The sequence below is a fragment of the Cygnus atratus genome, chromosome 1 (assembly GCF_013377495.2).
Source record: "Cygnus atratus isolate AKBS03 ecotype Queensland, Australia chromosome 1, CAtr_DNAZoo_HiC_assembly, whole genome shotgun sequence".
NCBI classification, from domain to species: Eukaryota; Metazoa; Chordata; class Aves; order Anseriformes; family Anatidae; genus Cygnus; species Cygnus atratus.
In genome coordinates this window covers 29,060,568-29,085,853 of record NC_066362.1, presented here as the reverse complement: position 1 = coordinate 29,085,853, position 25,286 = coordinate 29,060,568, and the positions used below count along the sequence as shown (strand labels likewise).

The 25,286-nt window shown below is 37.3% G+C and overlaps 1 protein-coding gene across 1 annotated transcript in view; it reads right to left on the bottom strand.

Moving 5' to 3' along the window:
- The window catches only part of DOCK4 (dedicator of cytokinesis 4), a 248,690-nt gene that overhangs the window by 149,139 nt on the left and 74,265 nt on the right, over positions 1-25,286 (bottom strand). The window contains exons 2-6 of the mRNA XM_035544267.2: positions 13,483-13,566; positions 12,469-12,509; positions 10,010-10,065; positions 8,007-8,103; positions 4,081-4,229 (exon numbers count right to left, since the gene is read on the bottom strand). Of these exons, the coding sequence (XP_035400160.1) occupies positions 4,081-4,229; positions 8,007-8,103; positions 10,010-10,065; positions 12,469-12,509; positions 13,483-13,566 (427 nt within the window). The remainder of the gene's footprint in view (positions 1-4,080; positions 4,230-8,006; positions 8,104-10,009; positions 10,066-12,468; positions 12,510-13,482; positions 13,567-25,286) is intronic.

The window sequence follows — 25,286 nt, the reverse complement described above, 5'->3', positions numbered from 1 at the left end:
CCTACAATGTGAATTGCACTAGTATTGTCATATTGAATGACAACAGTAGAAAAGAATATAAAAAGAAAACCCATAAACGTCAAAATATCAGTTTATTTTTAATTTGGACTGGAAGGCATCAAAGCTGCTTGGCAGCATACCCTGAATGAAATAATGAAATACACTTCAGTCAACAGGAATAAAACTTATTTTCAGCACAGCAGCAATCAATAAGGATTAAGAACACATATGTGGGAGTAGGTAGTCATGATGAATTTAGAAAAACTTGAAAGATTAGAAAGTTGAAAAAAAAAATGTTTTTAAAGAGTGGGAACTGATGACTTCAGTATTCATCATAATTCTGAGCAGACAGTTCTTCCACTGTGTTAGGTGTTTAGGTTTTCAGATAGCAGTACTTTCAGGACCCCCTGAAATTCCATTAATTCTACTACTGAATATTTCTGCATCTAGTCAGAGTTTCACTGAAAAAAATACAAGCTAAAGAAAAGATTTTGGAAACAGCACTCAAATGCCAAAATGTATTCTAACCTTATCAAATAGGTTACTAGTCATTATCTACTTGAAAGATTGTGATATTCAGGAGTTGATGCAAAAATTGTTAGAGAATGAATTTATGGTGCTGGTCTCATAAAAATGGAATAGTACAGAATGCAAACAGGGATAGATCTAACGTGATCTATCTTGTCTCCTTTGGGCTGAAAAGTTGCAAAGAAATTAGACTGAAATTAACACCTTTTAGAAAGAAGTATGGCAGGAGAACCATACTCGTCTATGTAAAATAAGCTCTAATATAGTATATATATATATATATATATATATATATATATAGTATATATAGTATACAGTGGCTGCACTCAGATATTTTTTTTCTGTTTTTAAGACCTGTACTTCAGATGTTAAATACTTTATCACAGTGTAGAAAGCTTTCAATAAGTACATATAAATTGTATCACTTTCACTCATGCTGACTGCAAGTAAACACGACATCATTAGGCAAAACTATATACTTAGAACTCATTAAATGATTTTTTTTTTTTTTTTTAAGATTTACACAAGCCAAAATTGCATTTTGGACAGTCTTTTGTGGCACTCCTGCTGTGCGTTTAATAGTTTCTCTCAAGGGTTTTGAATAACAACTTTATAAGTTATTTTGAAGAAAACAATGAAGTCCTACTTAAATGCTGTGGAAATTGAATTCTTAAGTAAAGAAGATAAAAAACGTATTAAAAACTCAGAACATCCTTTATTTTATAAAGAATATCTTAAGACTGAAATAACTATAAGGGTGTTTCATGAATAGTTAAGGAAAAAAATTGCTACATTAGGAAGCTAAAACACATCAAAAATGACTTAGGAGATGACCAATAAAAGGTGATGTGCAGTAAAACCAGCTGTAGCACTCTTTCTGCTGTTTACTACAATAAATACAAAGAACACGCTTGATTAAAAGAAAACAACATAATAAGAACTATCCATGGTATCTTGTATAATAGATAAAACTCTGACACCAACACAAACGTGCAGAGTTTGCATTACCAATACACAAAATTACGGGCTCAAACACATTTGATAGGCAACACATCTGAATTCAGAGAACTTGTTCAGCAAGTATGGCACTAGTCTTCCCACTTGCAAACTTAGAAAGCTGAGCAAAGACCAAGTCTCACTATCTTGTCCCATCTGAAGTAGAGATTTTTGAAAGCAATTACAGCCATTTATGGTTTTGCCTCAAATTTGCATCTGCTTTTAACTTTCAAGCGTGTTTTGAGTCTCCAACATTACAATGAATTCCTCTGCTGGAAGAAGCTTAATTTTGCTCTAATTGGTCCCCCAAAACAATCTCGTCACTTTCAGAACAGAATAATGGTTGGTGATGACACTTTTTCCCTAAAGAGACTGAGGAGGGAAAAGAAAGCAAACAGGGATCCTTTTAAAACTCAGAGGTCCTGGCTGAGTCCACATCACTGGTTCAAATCCAGCCCAGGTTTCATAGCTGGGTTAAGGTTTCAGAAGACAGATGCTCACATCATAAAATCCACCTCTGCAACCCCTTCTGTAGCCACTGCAGTAAACACTTGCAAAAATCAGAATTAAAGGTACTGGACAGACCAGAGCAAATAAATTGAAGTCTAAAGCTGTGCCAATTAGCAGTTTATGATGTTTGTTGTAGCATAATTTGGAGAATGTTGTTCGGTACAAATAATGAGGAAAGGGAAAGATCAGCATTCTGGCCAAAAAAAAAAAAAAAAGCCTTGTTGGTAAGTTAATGGCTCCATACCCGTACAGCAGTGGGGGAGGAAAATATTACGGATGAGATCTAAATCATAGCCATTCCTACTGAGAGCATTTATTTCTACTCTGAAAGTTAGAGTGACTGAAGTGTATTCCAGTCACAAGCTTCAAAGAATATGCTTATTTTTTCAAAGGCTGATTTGGACTTCCCATATTCTGTATTATTGTATGTATAGTCAGACAGTTTGCAAAAAAAGTTTCCTAAAGAACAAAGTACAGAGAGAGGACTGGTCTAAGAAGAGTATCAGCCTGTGTCACGTTATCAGCCTGTTCTGGTACAATAGCTACTATTTCAATAGCACAGGATTTTAATCTATGAGATTAGTTTACTTGTATGTTTTAGTTTAACTAGTTTTCCGAAGTCAAATTTATTTTCTTAGAAGACGATCAAAGAAATCAAATGTTTTTTTTATTTTCATGGACACACAGAATGCCATTCTTACTGATGTTACTGCCTCGGTATAGTGCAGTGTGAGGGAAAAGGGAGGCTCCTATGGCTCCTGGCCTAAGCACTGATCTTACACTTGCCCTTCCTTTCACAGAGACCTAGAAAATTAGGTACAAATGCCTCAGAGAGGAAACAGTTGAAGTACATGTAAGCAACAGGCCTTATGGACTTCCAAAAATTCAAGCTGCACACTGTTACTAGACAGGAGGCACTACAAAACAAGTTTTATATAACAGAACCAAAATTCACTTTCTCTGTAGTCTCATCTGGTCTCAGATTTTCAAGCTCAAAGCAAAATCAGTAGCAAAAGCAAGGCACGCATGCCAATGTCACCAATATAAGCACATTTCATCTTTGCATTTTCCATACTACTCAGCTGCTAAACGGTGCCCAAGCCAGCCTAAGCTGTCACTTCTTTAAGAAAGAATCACAAGAGCCTGGTGCCTCTCTGCTGCAAGAGCAGAGGCTCAAGCTAGTTTTGACTCTCATTGCAAATGCCAATGCAGTGTTAATCTGTGCCACTGTTTTCACCAGTAATACCGGATTCAAGAGTAGCCTGTTGTGCTTATTTTCCCCATGGGTGATGTACCAGGAATAGAGATGAGCTTATTGGCCTTTCAAACTACACCAGGTAGTAGTAAGATTGGTGAAAGCTATACTCAGAAAATGATTTAGAAATCACTTTCAACATCACGCATTATGATAGCAATTCTCTATCCCTAGAACACTTTATGCTGTTAGGCATTTAGTAATACTGAAGAGACATTATTTGAAGTAGCAGGGGTTTAAGACAAAAACATGAAAATTTCTTGCTTTGAAAAAGAAGTAAGAGAATATAACTTGAGTTAGCTCTTTTTATTAGTTATTCAGATAAAAGAAAGAAGCACAGCATAGTATCAAGAAGAATGTTAGGGATGCTTAAGTAGAAACTGAATCATATGACACAAATCAAATCAAAAAGAACGCAGCATCAACCAATATAATTTCAGTTAACATAACAGAGCTATGCTAAACTGTGCCACATGAGAATCTGCTCAGGTGTGTTTTTAAAAGACTTAAAGGGAAGCTGCAGACATTTCAGTGCAATTTTCTTGCAGACAGTACCACTGCTACATAAAATAAACTGAAGCAAGTATATTCCTTTAGTGAAAGAAAAAAAGTAAAGGTGTAAGTCATTTTTCACTGTTAAAACACAGCGGACAGTAAAACAATAGAGAAAATGCGTAAAAAAAGGTGACGTTTGTCAGAAATTTGTTCCTTATTTCAACATCCTATAATGAGCCTAAAACTGGTATTAGAATTAGATTACACCATTTTCTGCTGTTACTGTATTTACTCACTCATTGCCCCAGTCCAGCCGAGCAGTGATGTGTCGCTTCACATCCTTCATTCGATCATGGGTGAGATGGCCAACAAGGACCTGCCTTCGGAGGTCCAGGATTTCATTCATTATATGCCACAGTCGGTGAAAGAGATCCCCCTCATTTCTCTGTGAGATAAATAAAGAATTGCATCTACATCACATGCACAAACTTACAATCCTAACGAATCCAGTTGTGGTGTGGAACTCAAAGAAACTCCTTCCTTATTTACCTAGCTAGTCATGATCCTTCATCTCCCCATTATAGTGTGACCTCTTTACCTGCATGTATGTGTACATATGTGCATAAAACCATCTCAGAGCTTACCACAGACTATATCTTTGCACCAAACTCACTCCAAAATTTCACTCCAACTTCTCATGCCTAATATGTTACACAGCCTAATTTATGTGATAGTTTTTACAAAGATTCAACAAAAAATTGCTGCATGTTACAGCACTGTTTTATTCCAAGAGCACGTTCATTGTGTTGCTGTCTCATCAAAACTGAACATGTAATCTGTGACTATTTGAACTCACACACATATGGGGATCAAAGCTCCTAGCATTCAAACTCTGAACTACACAGCATTAATGTTCTTTTAACTTTTTCTTGCAGGGACATACAGGCACATGCCATGGTCTTTATGTAAATAAATAGTATCCTGTAGACAGAAATCTCTTCCAGACAGTTCTGCTTCGTCTAACTGTGAAATAGAGAAAATCATGTGAATATGAATAAACCACATCCTCCTACTCTAATTATATTCCAGTTAAGGACATAAGACATTTCCCATAACGGTTTCCTTCCAAGCAGCAGAAGTTCTTTTAACTCTTCCTTCACTGACTGTAGGTAGTTTTAATTAATATAATTTTCTAAGAAACTTCAGCTTGAGGAAACTATTGCAACCTCTGTTAAATGGCACATCACACAGACTGAAAAAAAAGCAGACTTGTGATGCTTACTCTTGCAAAAAAGAAAACGAAAGCCAACCAAACAAAAACCTTCATTTCCCTTTTACTTCTTCCTAAGAAAAAAAAAAAACACCATAAAAATGAAGTTCAACTAATTTTGCTGCATAATTGACATGAAAAGCTAAAATTCACTTAGAAGCAGCATTACTCTCTGTCAGTAAATGTTATATTCCAAGGGCTCTGACAAACTCTGCTGTTTGACAAATTTGCTCTTTTTATTTCATATTCATTCACTTCATAAGCTCACTAAAATGGGCATTGATTTATTATTTACTTTGGCTGTCTGGAAAAAAACAAAATCGGTGTATTTTGAATACACAATAATAACACCAGTGAAGAAAAAAGGAATTGGCTTCAGTAAGAAAAATAGGGATATCTGACCTTTATAAGTAAAACAAAACCAAAAAAAAAAAAAGACAAGACTTTATGGGAATGTTACAGAGAACTAGGCTGACAGCATGTGCTCATGGTTTTCCACCAGATAAAGATTTCATTTTTCAGTTAAAAAATAAATAAATCCAATAAACACTAATTCAAGTCCACCTTTGTTTTCAGTATCTGATGACAAGCTCTGCTGAAGTAAATTATTCAGCTGAATACAAAAGACGTTAGTATTTAACAACACCATTAAGCTCAAAATAACATTTTCAAGACAGCATCCTTTTTTCCAAAGATTTAGAATTTGTCTAAGTTGTTTGCATCTCAAAGTGCTGAGTGGCTCTGCAAGCAAATGCACATGCTTTACAGATACAGTCACCTACAGAAGCAGATCATGGATTTGCTCCTTTTGCACTAATATACTTGCTAATATATAAGTACATAAAGCTATCACACTTGGATGTGCTTCAGACATTTGGGAAAACTACTTTCCATTGTAATCTAGAGAATTTTCAACTATGCTCTGAAGCTCATCTCAAGGAACAGTTCACACTGCTTAATTGCAATTTCACTGACAAGTCTAAATTGACACTGTGTAACTTAAAATCCAACAGAAACAAATATAGGATTTTGTAGATTCTTGTACAAAAACTTTGACTAAACAAATTAGCAACTGTACCAATGGCAGGTTTCAGAAAGGTCACCTGGTTCTGAATAGCCTCTCTGAATACATTCCCTACAATCATCTCTAAAAAAGGAGCAAACTGGTTACTTCTGGACCATCCTGATTTATATGAGCCACGCTTTTTGCTTTTTTTTGCGTAGCAGAAGCAGCCCCTTTATTAGCAGAAATGCAGATAACAGGTAAGCTTCTCACAATTTAAGTCACAGTTATCAACTAAGCAATGAGTTAAGACCAGGAGTTGGAGGTTTTAACTATGGGAAAATGCAAGGAGACCATGGGAATGCAAGGACACACGTTTTGATTACATTTGATGTGTGCACATCGTGTCAAGTCCAAACCATGGTTTGGTTTTAATGTAGCAGATTAAAAGGTCAAATGTTAAGAACTGAAGACAATCACAATGCAAATCACAGTGTAAAACAAGTTTTAATGGGGGCAACATTTTGAATATTCTAGTTAAACCTTTAAAGATAATTCCAATGTCAAGGGAAAGTTTAAAAAAAAAAAAAAAAGCTGTGAACAGATGAAATAGAAGTAGGTATGGAAAAAGGAAACTGATACCAATTATTATGAGTTAGATTATATGTATTAAAAAAAAAGAGAGAAGATGCAGAATGGTCAGAGAACGCAAATTTCAGTCAGAATAGAGAGATTAAGTGGATTTCTTTCTGTGTGTTTTAAGTATACCCATAATTACTACTCATGGTGGCAGACAATTAAGAGATGCAAATGGTAGAATTTTTCACAATGAAAAATTCCCTTTATAGAGGGATATTCTGTAGGGAGCTGTATTGGAAGTACACAGTATGAATCAAATATGAAAATGTATACATAACAAGAAATGAAAAAACAAGGGAAAGTATACATTAATTGCCACAAAGCACCTGAAGTGCGATTTAACTCAAGCAAGGAGAAGAAACAAACTGGTCTGAAGAAGTCAGGAAGAGAGAGAAAGGACCAGAGCCACAAAACGCCCATTCAAGGAAAACAAGAGAACTGTGAAAAGTGGGACTTTTGCTTAAGGTTTATGAAGTGTGAGACAAAGTCATAAGACAGAATCCATTTCTAAAGTGTGTAGCAGGTAAGTCCAAAATCTGTTTAACACTGTTAATCAAGAACAGCTCCCTGCCTCCCTCATCAGTGAGGACTCAGCAACTGGAATCCTTTGATCTCTGTGTCATATACAAGACATGTCATATACATGGGCATGTCTTGGTGCCTGTGAATGTGTGGATGTAAGAGAGATCTTAAATACAAGAGAGAAATCTATGAGAAAGTGAGTGTGAATCACAAATCAACTGGCTTAGAGATTTTCTGTAACTCACAATTTAATGTCACTTGAACAACAGCTTGTCCAAAAATGCATTTTTTTAAAATATACTGTTTCTTAATAAAGTTTTCTGAATCTTTTCTTCTTTTCCTTCTGTATGCGTATATATATTCTGATCACTCGCCTGTGAAAAACATCCATCTACCTTCCATCAGTACATTGGATCTGATAGTATAGTCTATATATACAACATATATTGTACATTTACAATTGTATATACACAATGTCAAGAATTCTTCCATCTCATTTCTGAATTTTATCATTTTTGAAGTTATATTAAAACAAGAGGGAAAGCCTTTTTGACTTATTCACTGACTGGGACTGGGTGAGCAGAAAACCATTAATGCCAAGTTTAAAAAAATCATTGAAAAAATGAACAATTAAATAAATCCAAAGGGAAAAGAAAATCCCAAATTGTCCGCTACCTTTAAACTTATTTTTTCCCTTTCTTCCTCCAGCAAAAATATTTATATTTTATCAATGTGTCTGGTCTTTTGAGTTAGTATTCAATCAAAGCAACATTATTCAGGGTACTTGCCACATAGAGTTGTTTCCACATCGTTCCCCAGTCTCTTAAAGTTGATGTCATTTCTGTAATAACCGAATCTTCTGTTGGAATAACCATTTCAAACTGTCTGTAATATGCAGAAGAACACATGATATTACAAAAGCATTACAAATCACATTACAATTACTAACATAAAGACTACTTCCTGCCAACAGTAATGTCTGTTAAACTAAATGGGAGTTCCTTCAACCCTCAAGACTTTTTACTTATACATTTTGTTTAATCCCCATGGAAAGTCTTGGTTCTGAAGAAGTCAAGGAAACCATTTTACTATGAGATAAGCACATCAAACAGTACTTTTATGTCAAAGTAATTCCCATTGTTTTCAAAGGGATCTTGCTTAGACTGCAAACCAGTGACTGTTGCCACTCTTTTCTAATACATATGTTTACAGAAATAAGAAAAAAAAAGTCACTCCTTCAGCTGAAAGAGGATATAAAAATCAAAATAAAATTTAGTACAGTGTGAGTGAGTTCTTGACTATTTGATGCTGGCCAAGAAAAACCCAGGTTGGCTTGGTCAAGACCAAAGTCTTAAGTACACCATCACTTTACACATCACTTTGTTCTCACACACAGTACATTTCAAAGGTCTGCACTCATGCCTGGAGTACCTTTCTCATGATATAATTTCTCTTCTATGGAGTTAACATAATAACATGAGAGCCCCTACCCTGATACACTGTAGAGTACAGAGCCCGAATGGGAAACACAGATTACAGAAGAAAATAGAAGCAACAAAGACTGAACTCCCTGAAAGCATTGTCACGGTGTCTGTTAACAAAAATTATTCCATCTTTAAGCTTTGTCATATTGTGACAGTTTACAACAACTTTATTTCACTGAACCTTCGGTTTTATCTACGATTGCTTTCAAAGCAAATATGATCCTAGTGCACAACAAACTATGGGTGGACTGAACTCCATAGCAAACAACATGGAGATCTCCAGAATATGACTTCTATTTACAGCTATGTGAATGAGACTTTTTTATATTTATTTAAATATATATAACAGTCTTTGTGATTAATTTTTGCCAGTCATGAAACCTGTATCATCTACACACTCGCTCATTCAAGCCCCCAAATTCAGGTCACCTACACCTGATGGTTCATTCTCCATCTAATTTGATAAGAAATGTCTTCATTTAAAGAAGTTTCAAATTGTCATGTATCAATTCCCTATTAATACATCTAAATAAATGACACAATGTGAACATTCTCAAAGTATGTAAACCTGGAAAAAGTTGTACTGAATTAGCATCACTGACAAATATAAAAGTGATACTTTCAAGGTAAGTATTACATCACAAAAAAAAAAAAAATCACTGTTTCTTTTACTCAGAACATTTGTGTTTCAAAAAATAAAATAAAACTAATTTTAACCAATTGTTCCAATTTTATTAGCTCTTCTAAAATGAAGTGAGATCAGTCATTGTCAAGAATAAATATTGGCTTTTCATCATCTGAAGGAAAGCATTAAGGGAAAGAACATCTCTTTTTTTTTTCAATGTTAATGAAATCTTTTGCTTTTGTATTGATACATTATTTTAACAGTTTTTTATAAAATGCCAGCTGTCTGCCATGGTACAGCTGATGTCCTTGAAGAAAACAACTACTAATCTTAAACAGCAGGTTAATAGCAAGCTTCTGTATAGAATAACTTATTCTAGTTAAGGCAATAACTTTTTTTCAAGTCAAATTCAATGATGGGAAGCAAAAACGTGATCATTTTCTCTTTATTCTGATTTTCCCAGTTGCACTCCATGTCTTCAGAGAATATACCACTCCAATTTTATGACCGTGCAGGAGTATCAGGTTAGCTAAAGACAACCTTTTCAAATCCTGTGGCAGTAAGCTTGACTTGAGATATTATAACATAATCAAATACTATCTTCTTTATCATATATGTAAAAGATCTTTGGTATAAGTAACTGACCATGTTTAAATATTTGAATCCAGAATATTTCACCTACCCTTTGTTCTTAACACATGCATTTTTCAAGTGAATGTAGTTGGATGGAAATATACCCTGAAAAACAAAATAGGTTAGTTAAAAACAACAAAAAAAATCCCCCTAAATGAGTTTGGAGAGTAATCTTAAAGTACCATTTAATATGCAAACACATGCTGAATTAAAAGTCCTCTAAATAATTACCAACAAGCATACGCAGAAAAAGAATGCAATCTATACCCAGTACAGATCTAACGGAAATGAAAATGCCTTCAGCAGAGTTTTAATCCTTCAATATTTACAAAAATTAGAAGATAAAGTTGTAGAACATGTAGAAGATTGCTTGACAGCTCACTTATCCTAGATGATTTATTAATCATTCCCCACATATACAAGAAACTGACCAATTTTGTGAGGTAACTTCTTATCAACAGGATCTCAAAAACAGTATCTTTAATACTGATTTGCAAAATAAATAAAGATAATGAAGCTCACTAAAAATAAATACACTGAAGTTCTTAAATGAAGTTAACAAAGTCAAAATAAAGTTTTATTTGAGAGCTATTGTGCCATGCAGCGCACCCAAAAGGTGTGGTGGATGCCTACCAAAGAGCCTCAGTGTCGAGACAAGAGTGGTCCTTTTTAGTTATTTAAGGGCTCTTGTGCATGAAAAGCATTGCCACAACACTTGTAGTGCTCTTATATCGCACTAACCTTCATAAATCATAGCGGTAAGCAAAACAAAGCAATTAACCTTCCAACTTCTGACTCAGAAAATAACACACTACAGCTAGCTACGCAATGCAGTGAAAGAAAATACATATATGTGCTCCTACATAATAAGCACAGCTACATACAGCTTTCCTTTGTGATGGTGCCCTGTTTTCTTACCACAGAAACCAACTTTGGACCTTTGACAAAAAGGTTATCTACTATGTATGTCAAGTGCCCTTGTGAATGCTCCTTCTCAGCAATATGATGTAGCTCTGGAGAGATCTCCCAAGGACAGCAAGATGTGCAGCCCTGGCATTTGTAACGATGTGCCAGAAAACAGGACATGCACCTGCAGTTACGGTAGACCAGCTGCCACAAATAATTTCTCTGAGTGTCCAAGCTGGCAGAATAACAAGGGAGGAATCTTGACGGTGCAATACCAACAATAGGCTGACTTACAGGGTGCTCTTACTTTACTTTTGGAGAGACTCCCTTCAAAAATCCAATTCGGAAAACTGCATTCATTTCCACTATGAAAGTAGAAAATACATTTCTCGGTTCTTCACACATCAAGTCATGTTTAGAAAACCTATTCATAACTTCTATCAACACATTTGACAGACCACAAAGCAACAGTGACAGCAAGCATGTGGTGAGAATTGCAACAAAAGACACAGAAGATGCGATAACAAATCTCAACTGCTCATGTCTTATAAATCAAATTGTAGTATATATCAATGAGATCAAAGGAGTAAACATCGGATTAGACACTGTGGCTAAATTTATTGCTCACAATGACCTTCCACATAAAGCAAAGCACATTTATGTGAACAGAGACAGCAGGCCTAGGGACAAAAGGCCTTGTATGATAGGAGCCCCTAGAAACTTTTGAGATTAATACATTATATGCCCTACTTTACAGCTGAAGGGGCTTGGAAATGAAGAGGGGAAAAAAAATAAATAAGCTTACGATGTGAGTTAAAGGAACAACAGCTTCATTTTTCTTCAATGACATTAATAAAACTAAAAATTCTAGTACTGTGTGGATGGGAAAAAAAAAAAGAAATAGTTTCCCATATGAAAAGCAAAGTCTTTACAGTGATAGAGGCAGGTCGACAGGGGAGATTAAGAAAATAGAAAGACAATTAAGATAGGAAAAGCTTAAACACGATCAGGATGAACAAATGCTGAAGAAAATAAATGTATGAATTTAATAATATTTCATGTCTGAATGCAACAAAAAACAGTGGAATCTGGTTTAGAGTACTATCAACTGTAATCCTATGGAAATTGAAGACTACACACCAAAGAAAAATAAAATGAATCACATATTTTAGATGGAAATAGATATATTTTATTCAATTGATATGATGCATATGGCTCCTATATACTATTTGTTTCCACTGGATGTTCTAAATTAATGCATAACATCAAGAAAATAGGCACAGTGTAATTAACTTTTCTAACATTATTTATAATTAATATCCTCAATAGTCATTTCCCATTAACTAAGCCTCTAAAAATCAGATATAAAAGAAAATTTGCCAGAACCTCAGGTTTGTAAAGTGTATCATCCGAATACACAGGAGCATTTCAGAAGTGTAATCCATGTCCAAATCTAATTCATGCAATATCAATAAAATACTTAACTGTAAGCGCCAGTTTTCTTTTAAAAGTAAATATCATATACTTACATGGAGACTATAAACTTTTATAAAGTAAATACACATTTTTGCTAAAGAACGCAAAACTGAAATTGATCTTTACCTTAACATTGGGGTTTTTTAAGGCAAATCCTCTGTACCATCCTGCGGAGAAAGAACATTTTGTTTTTTAAAGTATGCAAATCATTTCCATATGTAAAACAGATTTAATTTTTCCCTTTTGGACAGATATGACTATTACACAGTGCTGGCAGACTGAACTCATTTAGAGGACTTTCTACACAATAAAAGGTATTTTGTTTAAACCAGCTCATATTCAGGTGACTTAATTCACGTGTATTTTCAGGAATGACTCTCTAAACCTGTATCAACAAAAGGTCTAGAGCAAAAGGGGTAATGTTTTCATATTCATTGTAAACATTTACAGATAATTTTTGGACTTCACAATCCGAATTTATCAACCACATTACTATATAAGATTTATAATATACCCAATTCAAAATGACGAATCTTACGCCTTTTATAAGAAAATTTCTTACAGCAAGATTAATAGTATATAATCCCAACATGAAACCACAAAAATACCTACATAATCTTAAATGAACAAAGAAATCATATTAACAGATAAACTTCAGGTGATGAATTAAGGGAACAGATTATGAAAAAACTGCAGCTTTATTTCTTTTATACTAGTAATGGTCGTTTTCTAAAAATATATTAGTCTTCTCTAACTCAGAACAGAGGCAGAAGAGAATTTTTACATTGCTGATTTTAAACTTCTGGCTTCAAATGAATATGAAAGGGTCCTGATGGCAGTCAGACTTCCCCAGGAAATACCCAGAAAGCAGAAGAATCATAATGACAACTCCTTGCTCTTTTAACTGTTATCTTCTGTGAAGTTTTATTAAACAAGGAGATTAAATAAAAAAGATGAGTTACAAATAAATTATGATAGGAATTAGAGCTCATTAGAACTGTGGAAAAAATGGAGACTGGAATTTGTTGTATTGTTGACTTTAAAAAAATGTGTTCATTTAAGAAAATAAATAAGTAATTGGGTTCAAATCAACAGTATAGGAGCCTTCATTACCACTGGAAGTCCAGCCTGTGAACTCACCATCACATTTCTCTAGTATCTGAACGGTGTCTCCAATCTCCAGTGACAGGCCATGGGGGACTGTCCCTCGAAAACCAGCTATTACTGAAAGAGACAGGACGTTTAAATTACTAAGATATAAGTCAGGATTGTTCTTTAATAAAAACAGTATACTAACAGGGGTAGTTAAGTGTTAATACTGAAACCATGAGCTGTACAAAGAACCAGAGGTTAAGCCACTGTTATGAGCAGAATACTTAAAACATAGAATTTGGAAAAAAAAAAAGACACACAGACCTACTACGCATGAATGGAAAGCTTGTACTGAAGAAGGCTGCCAGCTAGTCTACTACCCATAACTACCCTCAAGGACAGAAACTGTTTTATTCCAAATGTTCCCACTAACACATAGTTGACCTCAGACGTCTGCAAGCAGAAAGTGCCGATATTTTTGTTGCCATCTGTACCACCGACTTGTCACAAAAGGAAAGACTTATTTCTCAGAAGTTTAATGGATGCTGTAGACCCAACACTCCATATAATCCCAGCTGAGGAAATGGTTAGGGGATGGGGAATAGTAGGCACGCTACAAAGCAGGCTGTTTGCTGAAATCCTTCGGCATGCATCGTTCCCCCCCCAGCCTTGCTGGCCAGGGAAGTTGGGGCAGGAGCTGCACACGTGGACCTCCCGCACTGGACACGCCACGGGCCGTGGAAACAAAGCACCCACCAGGTCACACAGCGACTCTTCCTCATACTTAAAATAGTCACGAGTTAAGTCGTATATTGTTAGCGCTAAAAAAACATAACCAGCTGATTTTTTTGTTGTTGTTGTTCAGAACCAACGCGTAATACTCAAAAGCCGCTCGAAAAGCTCACTCCTACATATGCTAAAAATCCATCAACGTGCTAGATAACAATTTGGCTACTCAACCCTCTGCTTGTTGTACCTGAAATTCTGAATTAGAATGCTGCCTAATTCAGGCCATGACATCAAGCAATAGTGACTTCGATTCTCTGCACTGCAACATTATTCTGAAACTTATTTTTGAAGTTGAAGAGGAAAATGGCTTTCTACCAATATCAGCGGGACGTGATGCAGAAAATCACTCAATGACCAAACGGATGTATTGCTGCTATCAAACACCTATCAATCTAGGTAGAAAAAAAAAATCTCACAGCAAAGTAAAAAAACAACCAACCAACCAACCAACAAAAAACAAAACCAACTCAGAGGCATGCGAATAAATCTTCATATGTAAAAGCAAAAAGGAACCCCCCTGGGTACAGCTGTGCATATCAAGTACCTATTCTTCCACCAAGGGAAATGCAACATCTGGAGTGACAAAAATCGATTTTAGCAGCCCGTTGACTGTCTGGAGTCTCCCCCGCCACGAGCAGTGACTGCACTCGATCACACCGTAATGTCAGCCACCCTCCTGCTCTTGTCACCATGCTCCTCAGAGGCAGCAGCAGCGATCAGCTGTCAGCAGCCACGAAAATTTAAAATTCCTTTGTGAATCTTTGCCAGAAAATTCCAGATTTTAAGAGTCAAACAACAGGATATGTTTTGTACTGTAGGACGATGCACCCCATGATGTGCAGCAGCTCTGGGAAAACGCTCGATTTTGATGTTACGCTGATTTGGAAATGCAGAGTGAAATTTGTTTCATCAATAAGTGTAAATAATGACAACTGTGCAAATCTCCCATTGTGAATGTACATAGCTTAGGCGTTTGTGGAAACAAAAGCTACTAAAAAAAACGTTATCTCCCTTCAACCTGTTGAGGCACTATTTTTTTAAAATATCATCACAGAAATAAATTACTTCAGCTGTAAAATCAGCAGCAATTTCTAAGGAATTCTTCTTCACACGCTGAGATATAAGTATTTAAAAGCGCAAACCAAATCTTGTCCTTGGATGTACACACAACTTCTATTTGTCTTTGCTGAAACTGGATACGTGTGTATCTTCCATGCTTCTGCTGTTTGGCAAGTTGTAAGGCTAAACTTTATGCTCCTTGGAAATTGTCTAGACAAAACATTACCTCCTTTTCTAAAAGACAAAGACGTACATCTTTGCCAAATCTTTCTTCAGAATTTGTCAGTCATTGCTGAATCACCACTGTTTGTAACCCACAGTCCTTATTGAACCCTTTGAAAAAAGCCTGCCAGCCTATGTGTCTGAGTCAACCCAAAGAGTTTGATGTGACCACAACTTGCAGCACTAATTTTTTTTTGGTTCTTCCAAGGCACGTGTATTGAATAATCTACATTCAGTTTAGTGCTACTCCTACTCCCCAGGCATTTATATGGAAACAAAATCCCCTAAGATAAGCATACTGAAATAAAAAGAGCTGCTACGGTTCTCCCACCGTGATCAAGTACACCATTTTTACACCAGTTTTAGAGCGTTAGTCGCTAGAAAGCATTTTTACATTGAAAAAGTTTGTCTAAGAACTGAATAATAAGAATTTTTCGGTTAATTCTTACACAAATATCTAAAAGTGAAAACAGCTTACTATGAGCAGATAAATAAAAAAAGTCAATAAAATGCATATCTGAATTCCTCTACGGCACAGGAATGACAGGCATCATCTGGTCAGCTTTCCAGTCTGCTAGAGGTAAATGTGTATTATGGAGTCTGCCAAAATAGCTCCGACAGAAGTAGAGCAATTGAAATAAAATTAAAGAATTTGCAGAACTAGCATGCAAACAAAATCCTTGTGTTTTATTATACTTGTGAGATGTCTTATTTTTAAATTCCACGCAGTAAAAAGAAGGACTATTTTTTTCCTTAAGAGCCAGCATATCCTGTCACATTGTTATGATCCAACTTTGCTGTGACATTCAGGTTTTATTACTTAGTTACTAGATCTGTTAGAGATATTTTTTTTTTTCCTTTTTTCTCTTTTTTTTTTTTTGAAGACAAATTTCAAAAAAAACACTTTTAGGACAGAAAAAGATTGAAATCTGACACAGTAAAAAATAGCCAGAATTCATTTTAGAGCTTGTATGGAAGACAAAATTGTATCTTGAAATATCCTCTAGAAAGATAACCTGCAGAGTATCAGAAAAAAAAAAAAAAAAAAAAGAAAAAATGAGGGCATCACCTGCACCACCAAGCCAGCGCAGTCACCCCATCCACTTGCAAATTTCTGGCAGGAGTCTAACAGGGGTCTCGCAGCCAGGTCAGGCTCAAAACAGGCAGACTGGCGTCTTTAGCAGTGCCACTCAAAACAAATGAAAAGCGCACTGCAGAGCAGCAGAGAATGTAAGGCAAGGCACAGGAATCCACAGATGAATCGCTCTGTGTAGAGCGAGCAACTTGTCACAGAAATGGTTCCTTGGCTAACTTTCTACTAATCATGTTCAGACCTGGGACCAAGACAGGAGGCAGCTATTTGTGTCTTTCGAGTTTATCTGAGATGTATGTATATATGCAGAACAGAGGGAGGATAACAATGAAGTCATGGGAGGAGGTAGCTTCAGTTCTACTAGAGGAGATCCTGGGGTTCAGCAACTCGACTAGGGCACAGCCCAGCTGTGATACAAGTTTGATGGACCAAGCTTCTTGCCCTTTCCTCCAATGGCCACGTTGTTCTGCAACACTTTGCAGATGCTCGTTACTTTGTTCTTGTAGTAGTCTGTATACAATTAACCACGGTGCAGTGATGTGGCTGAAGGTCTTGCCAACCTAGCTCCAGAGAGCGGTGTGTGTTCACCATACTCACAGAACTGGACTTTTTATATATACAGCATTCACTGAAGCACGTGCACCAAATGCACACCATTTTCATTGTCACGACGACAGCAGCTGCTGTGGTTATCACCTCCTCTCGCTTCCCTTGCAACTGGAGAGCAGCGACCTTACAAAAGGAGGGTGGGCAGGAGATAGATAGGAAATCCCCCCTGCATACGGCTCCCCTCCCAGTACCTGCAGTCCCTGCAGATGTGCTGTCCGCACGCACAGGCACAGGCAGCTGTGTATCACAAGCACTTACACCTACATACGTTTTGTCATTGTAGTACCTGAAGGTCCTTCACATTTCCTGTTCGTGTTTCAGGCACAGGCGTGCTGATTGATGCCGTCTTCGATCACCCCTCGGCCACAAGAGGAAATGTGAAACTCCGGAATAAAGGTTTGCAGGAGGATATATTCCCAGAAGGAGGTTTGAAACTGAGTTCAAATACAACAGCTAACTTGGAACTATTAAGTATTTTCTTGCCGCCAAAGGGTACTGAGAGGGTAAGTCAGTAAAACAACATAGGACACAAAATTCCAGTCCATACAGAAGGTGAAATCATACAGTGAGATCTACAGTGATATGAAACACTAAAGAAGTTCTTGGGTTAAGGTGAAGATCAGAATGTCTTTGGTATTACAGGTGCAATGAATCCTGTTTTGAAACAACCCATTTGCTTGAGAGCTATGGAGAGAACTGGCCATCTCGCACAGGTTCTTTTCTTTTGGGTTAAGTTACTTATCTGTGATAAACTGCTAAAAATCATCCAAAATGTCATCCATAATATTTTTCTTCTGCAAAGGTCAATAAAACAGAGAGTCAGTTCAATCAGGAATGTGATAAGAAATATTACAGGACATCTTCTTGATGAGTTTCTCACAACTTTTTCACTGTGAACTATTGGAATGAGGTTTCCAGTCTTACCTTCGCATCAGACCACTGTCCCAATTAGGAGAAAGAGCAGACAGAAGGAGTGATCTGGTGGAGCTTATGTTTAGCTTCTCGAAAGAAACTTTCCCTTTCATCTCTTTCATTATCTAAGTCACTGCCTGTCTGTGCTCCTTGTTGGACAGCTGTGAGACACAGGCCCCTGGCCTATAAACAGATCAATCCAAGCCCAAGGTCTTAATTAAAGCCTAAATGAAGTTCTTTGGTGCAAGACCCTTCTGCTCTTCTACAGCACAAACAGAATTGCTGTTCTGAAAAACACAACAAGATTTTTTTTTTTCCCAGTGACAATTACTGCACTGAACTCCTTCAGCTGAGCTAGCATTATAAAGAAACACTTGAGACTCACCGAGACCACGTTGAGCTTCATGACTGGCTCAGGTTTTTGTTTATAAAATGAAAACGTTCCCCCACAAAGGGTGCAACACAACGTGGTGCTCAGGATGCTCCCTGTCCCAAGCTAAAATTAAGCTCAGTGCTAAGAAGGAAGACAGGCAGCACACCACAGCTCCGGCTAAGCAGCAGGGCTTATGGGCTTACATCCCCACCTGCAAAGGCATCGGGAGCAGGGACATCTGCAGCAGCGACCGATACCTCAAAGCTGGGCATCTGTGCCACGACAGGAGGCTCAGGTTTCAGATAATAAAAGACAGTCCTTCATCTGAAGAAAGAGGGGAGGGGGGTAGAAAAACGTTAATTGCTTTAATCATCACTTTAAAATTACTTGGCCATATTGTGCACGCTCAGTGGTGGAATAAAAAGCAGACTCCAGTTCAACGCCCCGAGCCGTGACGTCCCAACTACCAGAGACAGCACAGGAACCACGCAGAAATATAAAAACACAGGAAAATAACTGATTTGGAGGGTGGGAACACTGTGTCACAGGGGCTGGTTTTGACAAGGAACAAGATGCTGTGATAGAAAAGGAATTGATCCGCTGGTAGCAGGGGTGGGTGGCCCATTTCCAAGTTTTGCTTGGGGTTACGTTCTTAAAATTTTTACGCCTGAAATAACTGGAGACCTGCACATAAGAACTAATGAGGCACACACTGTTGTTCCTTTCCTCCTAACAGATGACCAGAAGCTATTATTGATTTCGGATATTATCTGCTATAATTGAAATCAGGTCCTCTCTGCGGCAAAAGCCATTTTTCGAGTTTGTGTTCTGGACTTGAAGTGCTGTTCTTTAGACAGACTGAGAGTTTCAGGTACAACCATTTCAAGAGGTTTATTTTGAATTCAACGCTTGAAAACATACCAGAAAAGCCGTAATAAATACAATTAGGGAGCTTGTAATATTAAAAGGACAGCATAGAGTTCAGTTGATAAAGCCTTTACTGTTCAGTATTCCATTTATGACAAAAAATTGAGCTTGTTTTCATGCAGCCCTTTAACTGATGAGTAATGACAGATATGTACATATGGAGAGCAAACACAATACTAATCTGTCAATGTAAGCAGCTGCAGAAAATGCAACATTAGAGAGAGCACATCATCAAAGCAGACATTAAATAAAATCAAGAAGTCAGACCAACATCTCTGCTCAGGATTCTGCCTGCAAAGTCATCCTGATGCTACTGACCACCGGCAAGCAATGCAAGCATCCAGCGGTACAGCTCTCAGCATCTCGTGTCTCCTGAGCCAGATGTGATCATTCCGTGTTCGACAGCTACTAATGAATTTGTGTATGCATTGTAATGTTGGTGCTGACAAACTCCCCTGGAAGCGAACTCACCAGTTTAAGTAAGGTTCAGGAAAAAAAGAAATCTTCCTTTTATTTTACACCTGCCGCTTACAATTTCCTTTCATATCCCCTTGTTCTTGTGGGAAAGTTTGAGCAAGCCTTCTCTTGTCACCTTCTCTGCTCTTTTCTCCAAACGATTCCTTAGCTCTATGTTTTCCAGGATGAGTTTTTTCTCCCCAAAAGAAGCCAAGGTACCTTTTTAGATTTCTAAATAGGCAGAATTTTTGCAAGCATAAACACACGCAGGCGTACAACGTTGTTAATGCTGAACGGCCAAAGCTTACCGTCCCAGGCCACCGCATGCACTCAGCTTTGCCTGCATATGAATTGATCTGGATGGAGTGCCACGACAGCACAGCTACATGCTCACACGTCTATTACACGGGTTAATTCAGGCATCTGTTCAGTAATGCACTGTGCTGCCTCCAGATACCCTAGGAGGCTTGCTGCTAACCAAAAACAAGCTAATGAAGGCAATGGCAGAAAAGCAGAGAGGGGAAAAAAAGAAATCAATCTAACCTCTCCTCGATAGAGACAATACCCGCGTTAGTCTCGATAACAGAAGTGATCCTTAAATCTCCTGCAGGTCACTGAGGACAAGAACCCTTAAATTTATATTGACATGAAAGAGTGTGAGCTCTCTCTCCTGTATGCCCACCACAATTAAAAGGATCACACAGCTCAGATGCTGACAGCCCAGGGCTCCTGAGCCATGCGTGGCTCCTGAATATCTCAAGTGCTGCTCGAGTGCAGCGTTCACCTGCTCTTCAGAGATGAGTGCCTGTGTGGCATATTCCTAATAGGAATATTTATCGAACAACTATTTAGGAAAATACTTCGTGGCTCTTCAAAAATCATTAAAAAGATTCTAGCAACATCCAAGCTATGAAAATACTATGTAAGTAGAACCATGAACCTTTCCATATGACCGTTCTTCACTTGTCTGAAAAACAAAGCCAACATCCAAAATTCCTGCTGCTACTAGCACTAGCTGTTTGCACAGCCAAGGCAAATACCAAGGCTGAAATACACAAAGAACACGGAGCTGCAGCAGAGCACACTCCCCCTGTTCTGGTCTCAACATTTGAATTCAGCAAGGTAATCGCTTTCAAATCCCTGATTACAATGCTGCCAAAACCCATAGGACTATTCTAATACAGATAATCAGTTTAGTGTGCCTGTCTGAGCATTTGTCAAGCTCTGCTCATCCTGCATCTCAGCTTCAGGGAGGAACTTTATCACCTGGTTTGATAACAGTTCCCCCAACATCTGCAAAAACTTTTGCTAACTCTTTCCTTTAGGTACCTTAGATATTAAGCACTGTATCTTAGGAAAGAGCACTGAAAGTAACAAGTGATGGCTTCCTGGGGCACCTACCTGCTGTTGAGAATGGCTGCCCGTCTAGAATACCAGGAGTAATTCAGTATACACCACCAGAGTGCCTATCCTTGCAGGTGTGAGATTTCACTAATTATTTTTCTTCTTCAATCAAATATGAGTTAAGCATTTCTTGAGCTCCTACCACCTCTTACTATGCCTACATTTTGACTCTGCTACGAGCAATTTCTTGATTTGCATTAGTTCTGGAAATGGAAATTTAAAATTAAAAAGAAAATAAAACTAGCAGGTCTGTACACATCTAGAAAACCTAGTGCACCTTGGAGTCTATGAGTAGATGATCCAGCTCCTCGCTATCAGATTTCCTTTAAGACTTTCCTTCTTTGAAGAGAACGAATGTGCATGTAAAACCTGTCTCAGGTATCGCAGTAGAAAGCGAGGTAAACGCAGTCCCATAAGGTATAGATGTCATGCATTGAATCATATCACAGGATTGAACACAATGCAGGAGCTATGCTACGTGCAGTTAGACCATCTGGTCTCACAGCTCTCTAGTACTCTCTCTAGAGCCACGGAAGCAGTATCGATGCTCTTAGACTGACATCATGAGCAGTAAGTATGGACAAAGTATCAGCAACAACTTAAAAAATCCAGCTGGTACAAAGCAGAACGTGGAAAAAAGTAGATTATGTTAAAGATGACATTATCTATGAGGACAACCTTCTTCAGATAAAAATAACCGTTACTATGACTTTCATTATGACTAAGTATTTCCAAAGAACTAAGTCTTTCCAAGTAACTATTTTTTTTTAAGTTTGTTAAGTAATTGCCTTAATTTTCAATATCATCGGCAAAGGAAAGAGTTATTGTTATGTAACTTTAACTTGAAAAAGTCTTCAGGTTTTGTTCACAGCTTTTGGGGAACCAAAATTTTCAATTAAAATCAAATATATTCCACCTGTTTCTTCTTCTCTCTTTTTTTTTTCTTTTTCTTTTGGCAACTTCCTGTAGGTGTCAGATACAGAAAAAAATGTTAATGCGTGTACGGGAGAAGCACAAGTGCATCTGAGGTCCAACAAAGTCAACAAAGCCCTGTACGCACAGAAACCAGGTCTCATCATGACTCTTCAGTGTATTTGGGGCCTCATTAAAGCATGATGTGGTGCTCACTAAAACCTCCAGAAAGTTAAATTTAAAAGACTCAAAGTTGCACATGATTTCAAATCCAGATCCATGGTGATATTCTTGCATATGCCAGAAGGTTTGCTGGCTACCTCTCACATCCCCACACAGACAGCACGAAATGAAGGGTGTTTCACGTAATTATAGACTCAGGAGACACTTCCAAGAAAGCATGTAACTTTTTTCAGAATAACACTAAGGTGTTTATTTTAAAGCAGGCCTTGAATAGCTGAGTGCATCCTTACAATTTTGTGCTGATTTAATCCAAGTGTACTGGGTCTGGTTCAAAGCCTAATGACCAACATTTCCCTATTCTCCTCTTCTGTCCCAAAAAAGCATTATAGCCCGACATTCTGCCCTGAATTTAGGGTCAATAATTTCACAGCTTTTAATGAACTTTTCATGTACCGCCATACAAACCCAAGTTCAAAAGAGCTGTAGTCTTGTGAACTGTAAAGAAAACCAGACTGCTGTGCAAGCTGCAACATCATTCTTCAGCAACTATCAGAGCCTTCCAAGGAGAACACAGTCAGACAACAGTACAGTAGCTGAGAAACTCCATGTGTTTGGTATAAAAGAGTTTGGCAAACTAGACCACTTTCCTGTTAAAATTTCAGTGTTTACTCCTACTCAAGTAATAAGTGACTTTCAAGGAGGCCAACAAAAGCAGAGCATAAGGTTTCTTCACTAATGAAAAAGAGACAGGCCATCTATCTTCTGCAGTAAATTTTTTATAACAGACAGGTCCCTCAAATGCCATTACAGATAAAACACTGTCCAATTTTCTTTTATTTCCTTCGTAAGAACAGTGTTCAACTCTGTACTTGACATGCCATCAGCAAAAGACAACAAAAGTAAAATCAACACCCTGCGCAATTTTTAGTGCCAAGACTTTTCAGTGTGTCTCGTATCATTATATCGCAGACAAGAGGCAGTCTCTTGGTAATCTGTATTTCTCTGACATTCAACCATACCATTATAAATTTATTTTAAATACTGTTGTTTTATCAATAAGAGTTCTGTTAATTTTGAATTTAACCTACCTGTAATGTTCTCTCTCCCATTTTATAACTCAAATTATTCTGCTTTGGTAATCTATAGCCTTAACCACATTGTTACTTATGATGTATATTTATTAAATGCCAATCTTTTGCTTTACGTCAAAAATTATCACAATATTGTTCTAATTATTAGTAGTCATTTCCTCAGTAATAAAACAAAACCCCTAAAAACTTACGCAATAAGCACATTGTGTAATTTAGTTAGCAATAAAAATAAACAAAACCCAAAGATTTTTTGTGTAACTGTGAGCTGTTGTAGACTGCCATACAGATCAGCCAATTATCTGTATATGTGAACTTAAACCCAGAAAACCTCTTGAAAAACTAGTCTGTTTGCAAGGTGTGGAAGTGCATCTAGGTAAGTGCATCTAAGGAAGATGATGATTACAAATCACTTACAAATACCCTGGTGCATTTTTTTTTTATCTTAAATGAAGCAGAACTTTCTTGATCTAGTGTATTTGAGAGACATTTCAAATTATACTGGAAATTCATGACTGGTGAAGCAAAACTGCTTTCTCCTCTGAAAATTTTCAGAAACTGCTGAACTGAAGAAGTTTAAACATCCCACTCTGGTTTTAAGCTGGTTTATGAGGTTTAATGGTTGGAAATAACCATTTCACTTTTCAGCCTGCCTTCAATCGTTGAGCCAGCAGAACTCAGTGTAGTTAGCCCTGACAAGTTTCATCACTAATCTCCATAAAGTTAAAACTACAGGGATATTTAACATAATCCCACAGGTATCTTAAAATGTACGCCCAAAGAGGAAACATAACACATGAATAAACTTACTCTTTTTCTAGTCAAAGCTCCGGAAAAAAAATAAATCTATCTGGATATATGCTTTTCACAGTATCCCTGCAGGCTTCTGATGTACTTTCAGAAGAATTCTCTCAAAAAATCAGATCCTTCCTGTACTACTCATGTTTGCTTACAAATTATACCTATTACTCCAAAATCGTGGGTGATGAGGGTTTAGGTTCAGTTGGCTGCTTATAAAAGTGCACAAGAGCATCCAAAAATGTATCTGAAAAGAATATGCAGCCAGTTATAGGATAATGAAGATTGCTGACCAGGGACTGATAGTCTTGTTTGGCGGGAAGGAAGTTATCAGCGGAAGTATGTGAGCAAACAGCCCTCTTCAAATGTTTATATTACTATTCATTGCTGCATCTCAGCATTTATCTTTTTATGTATGAGTACATCGAGATAATTCTTTTGTTTTCAACACTGTTTAACATATTGGGAGAGTCACTAAAAATAACGGCCACTATAACAGCTCTCTCCTTAACTCTTCCTCTAGAGGTGGCTTAGGGGTATGTTTGGGATACCATGGGTCCAGAAAAACACAGAAAACAGTGAAGTATTTCTAAGAAATCAGTACTGGGAGACTCACATTACATTCTGAACCATGAAATACCTCCTCAATGAAACTAGTCAAGGTCTTGACAGGCAAACTGGACACAGGTATTCAATGCGAGGCCACACCAGCGCAGAGTAGAGTGGGACGATCATTTCCCTTGACCAGCTCATAATGCTGTCCTTGGTGCTTGTTTTTTTCTTTTATTATTAAGGAGTTTTCCCATCCTTCTCCAGATGAACAAACCCACATGACTGCTTTCTGAATCTCTTTAAAAGCAACGCAAGTAGCAAAAACTTTACTTCATAAATAAGAAAAATGAGCAGGAACAGGTAAAAACACTTTTTGTCAGCTCAGCATCTGCTAGCAGGTTGGTAGCAAAGCTGAAATGAGCTCAGATCAGATCTACAATATATTGACCATTGTCCATGCCAGTAAGACACATCA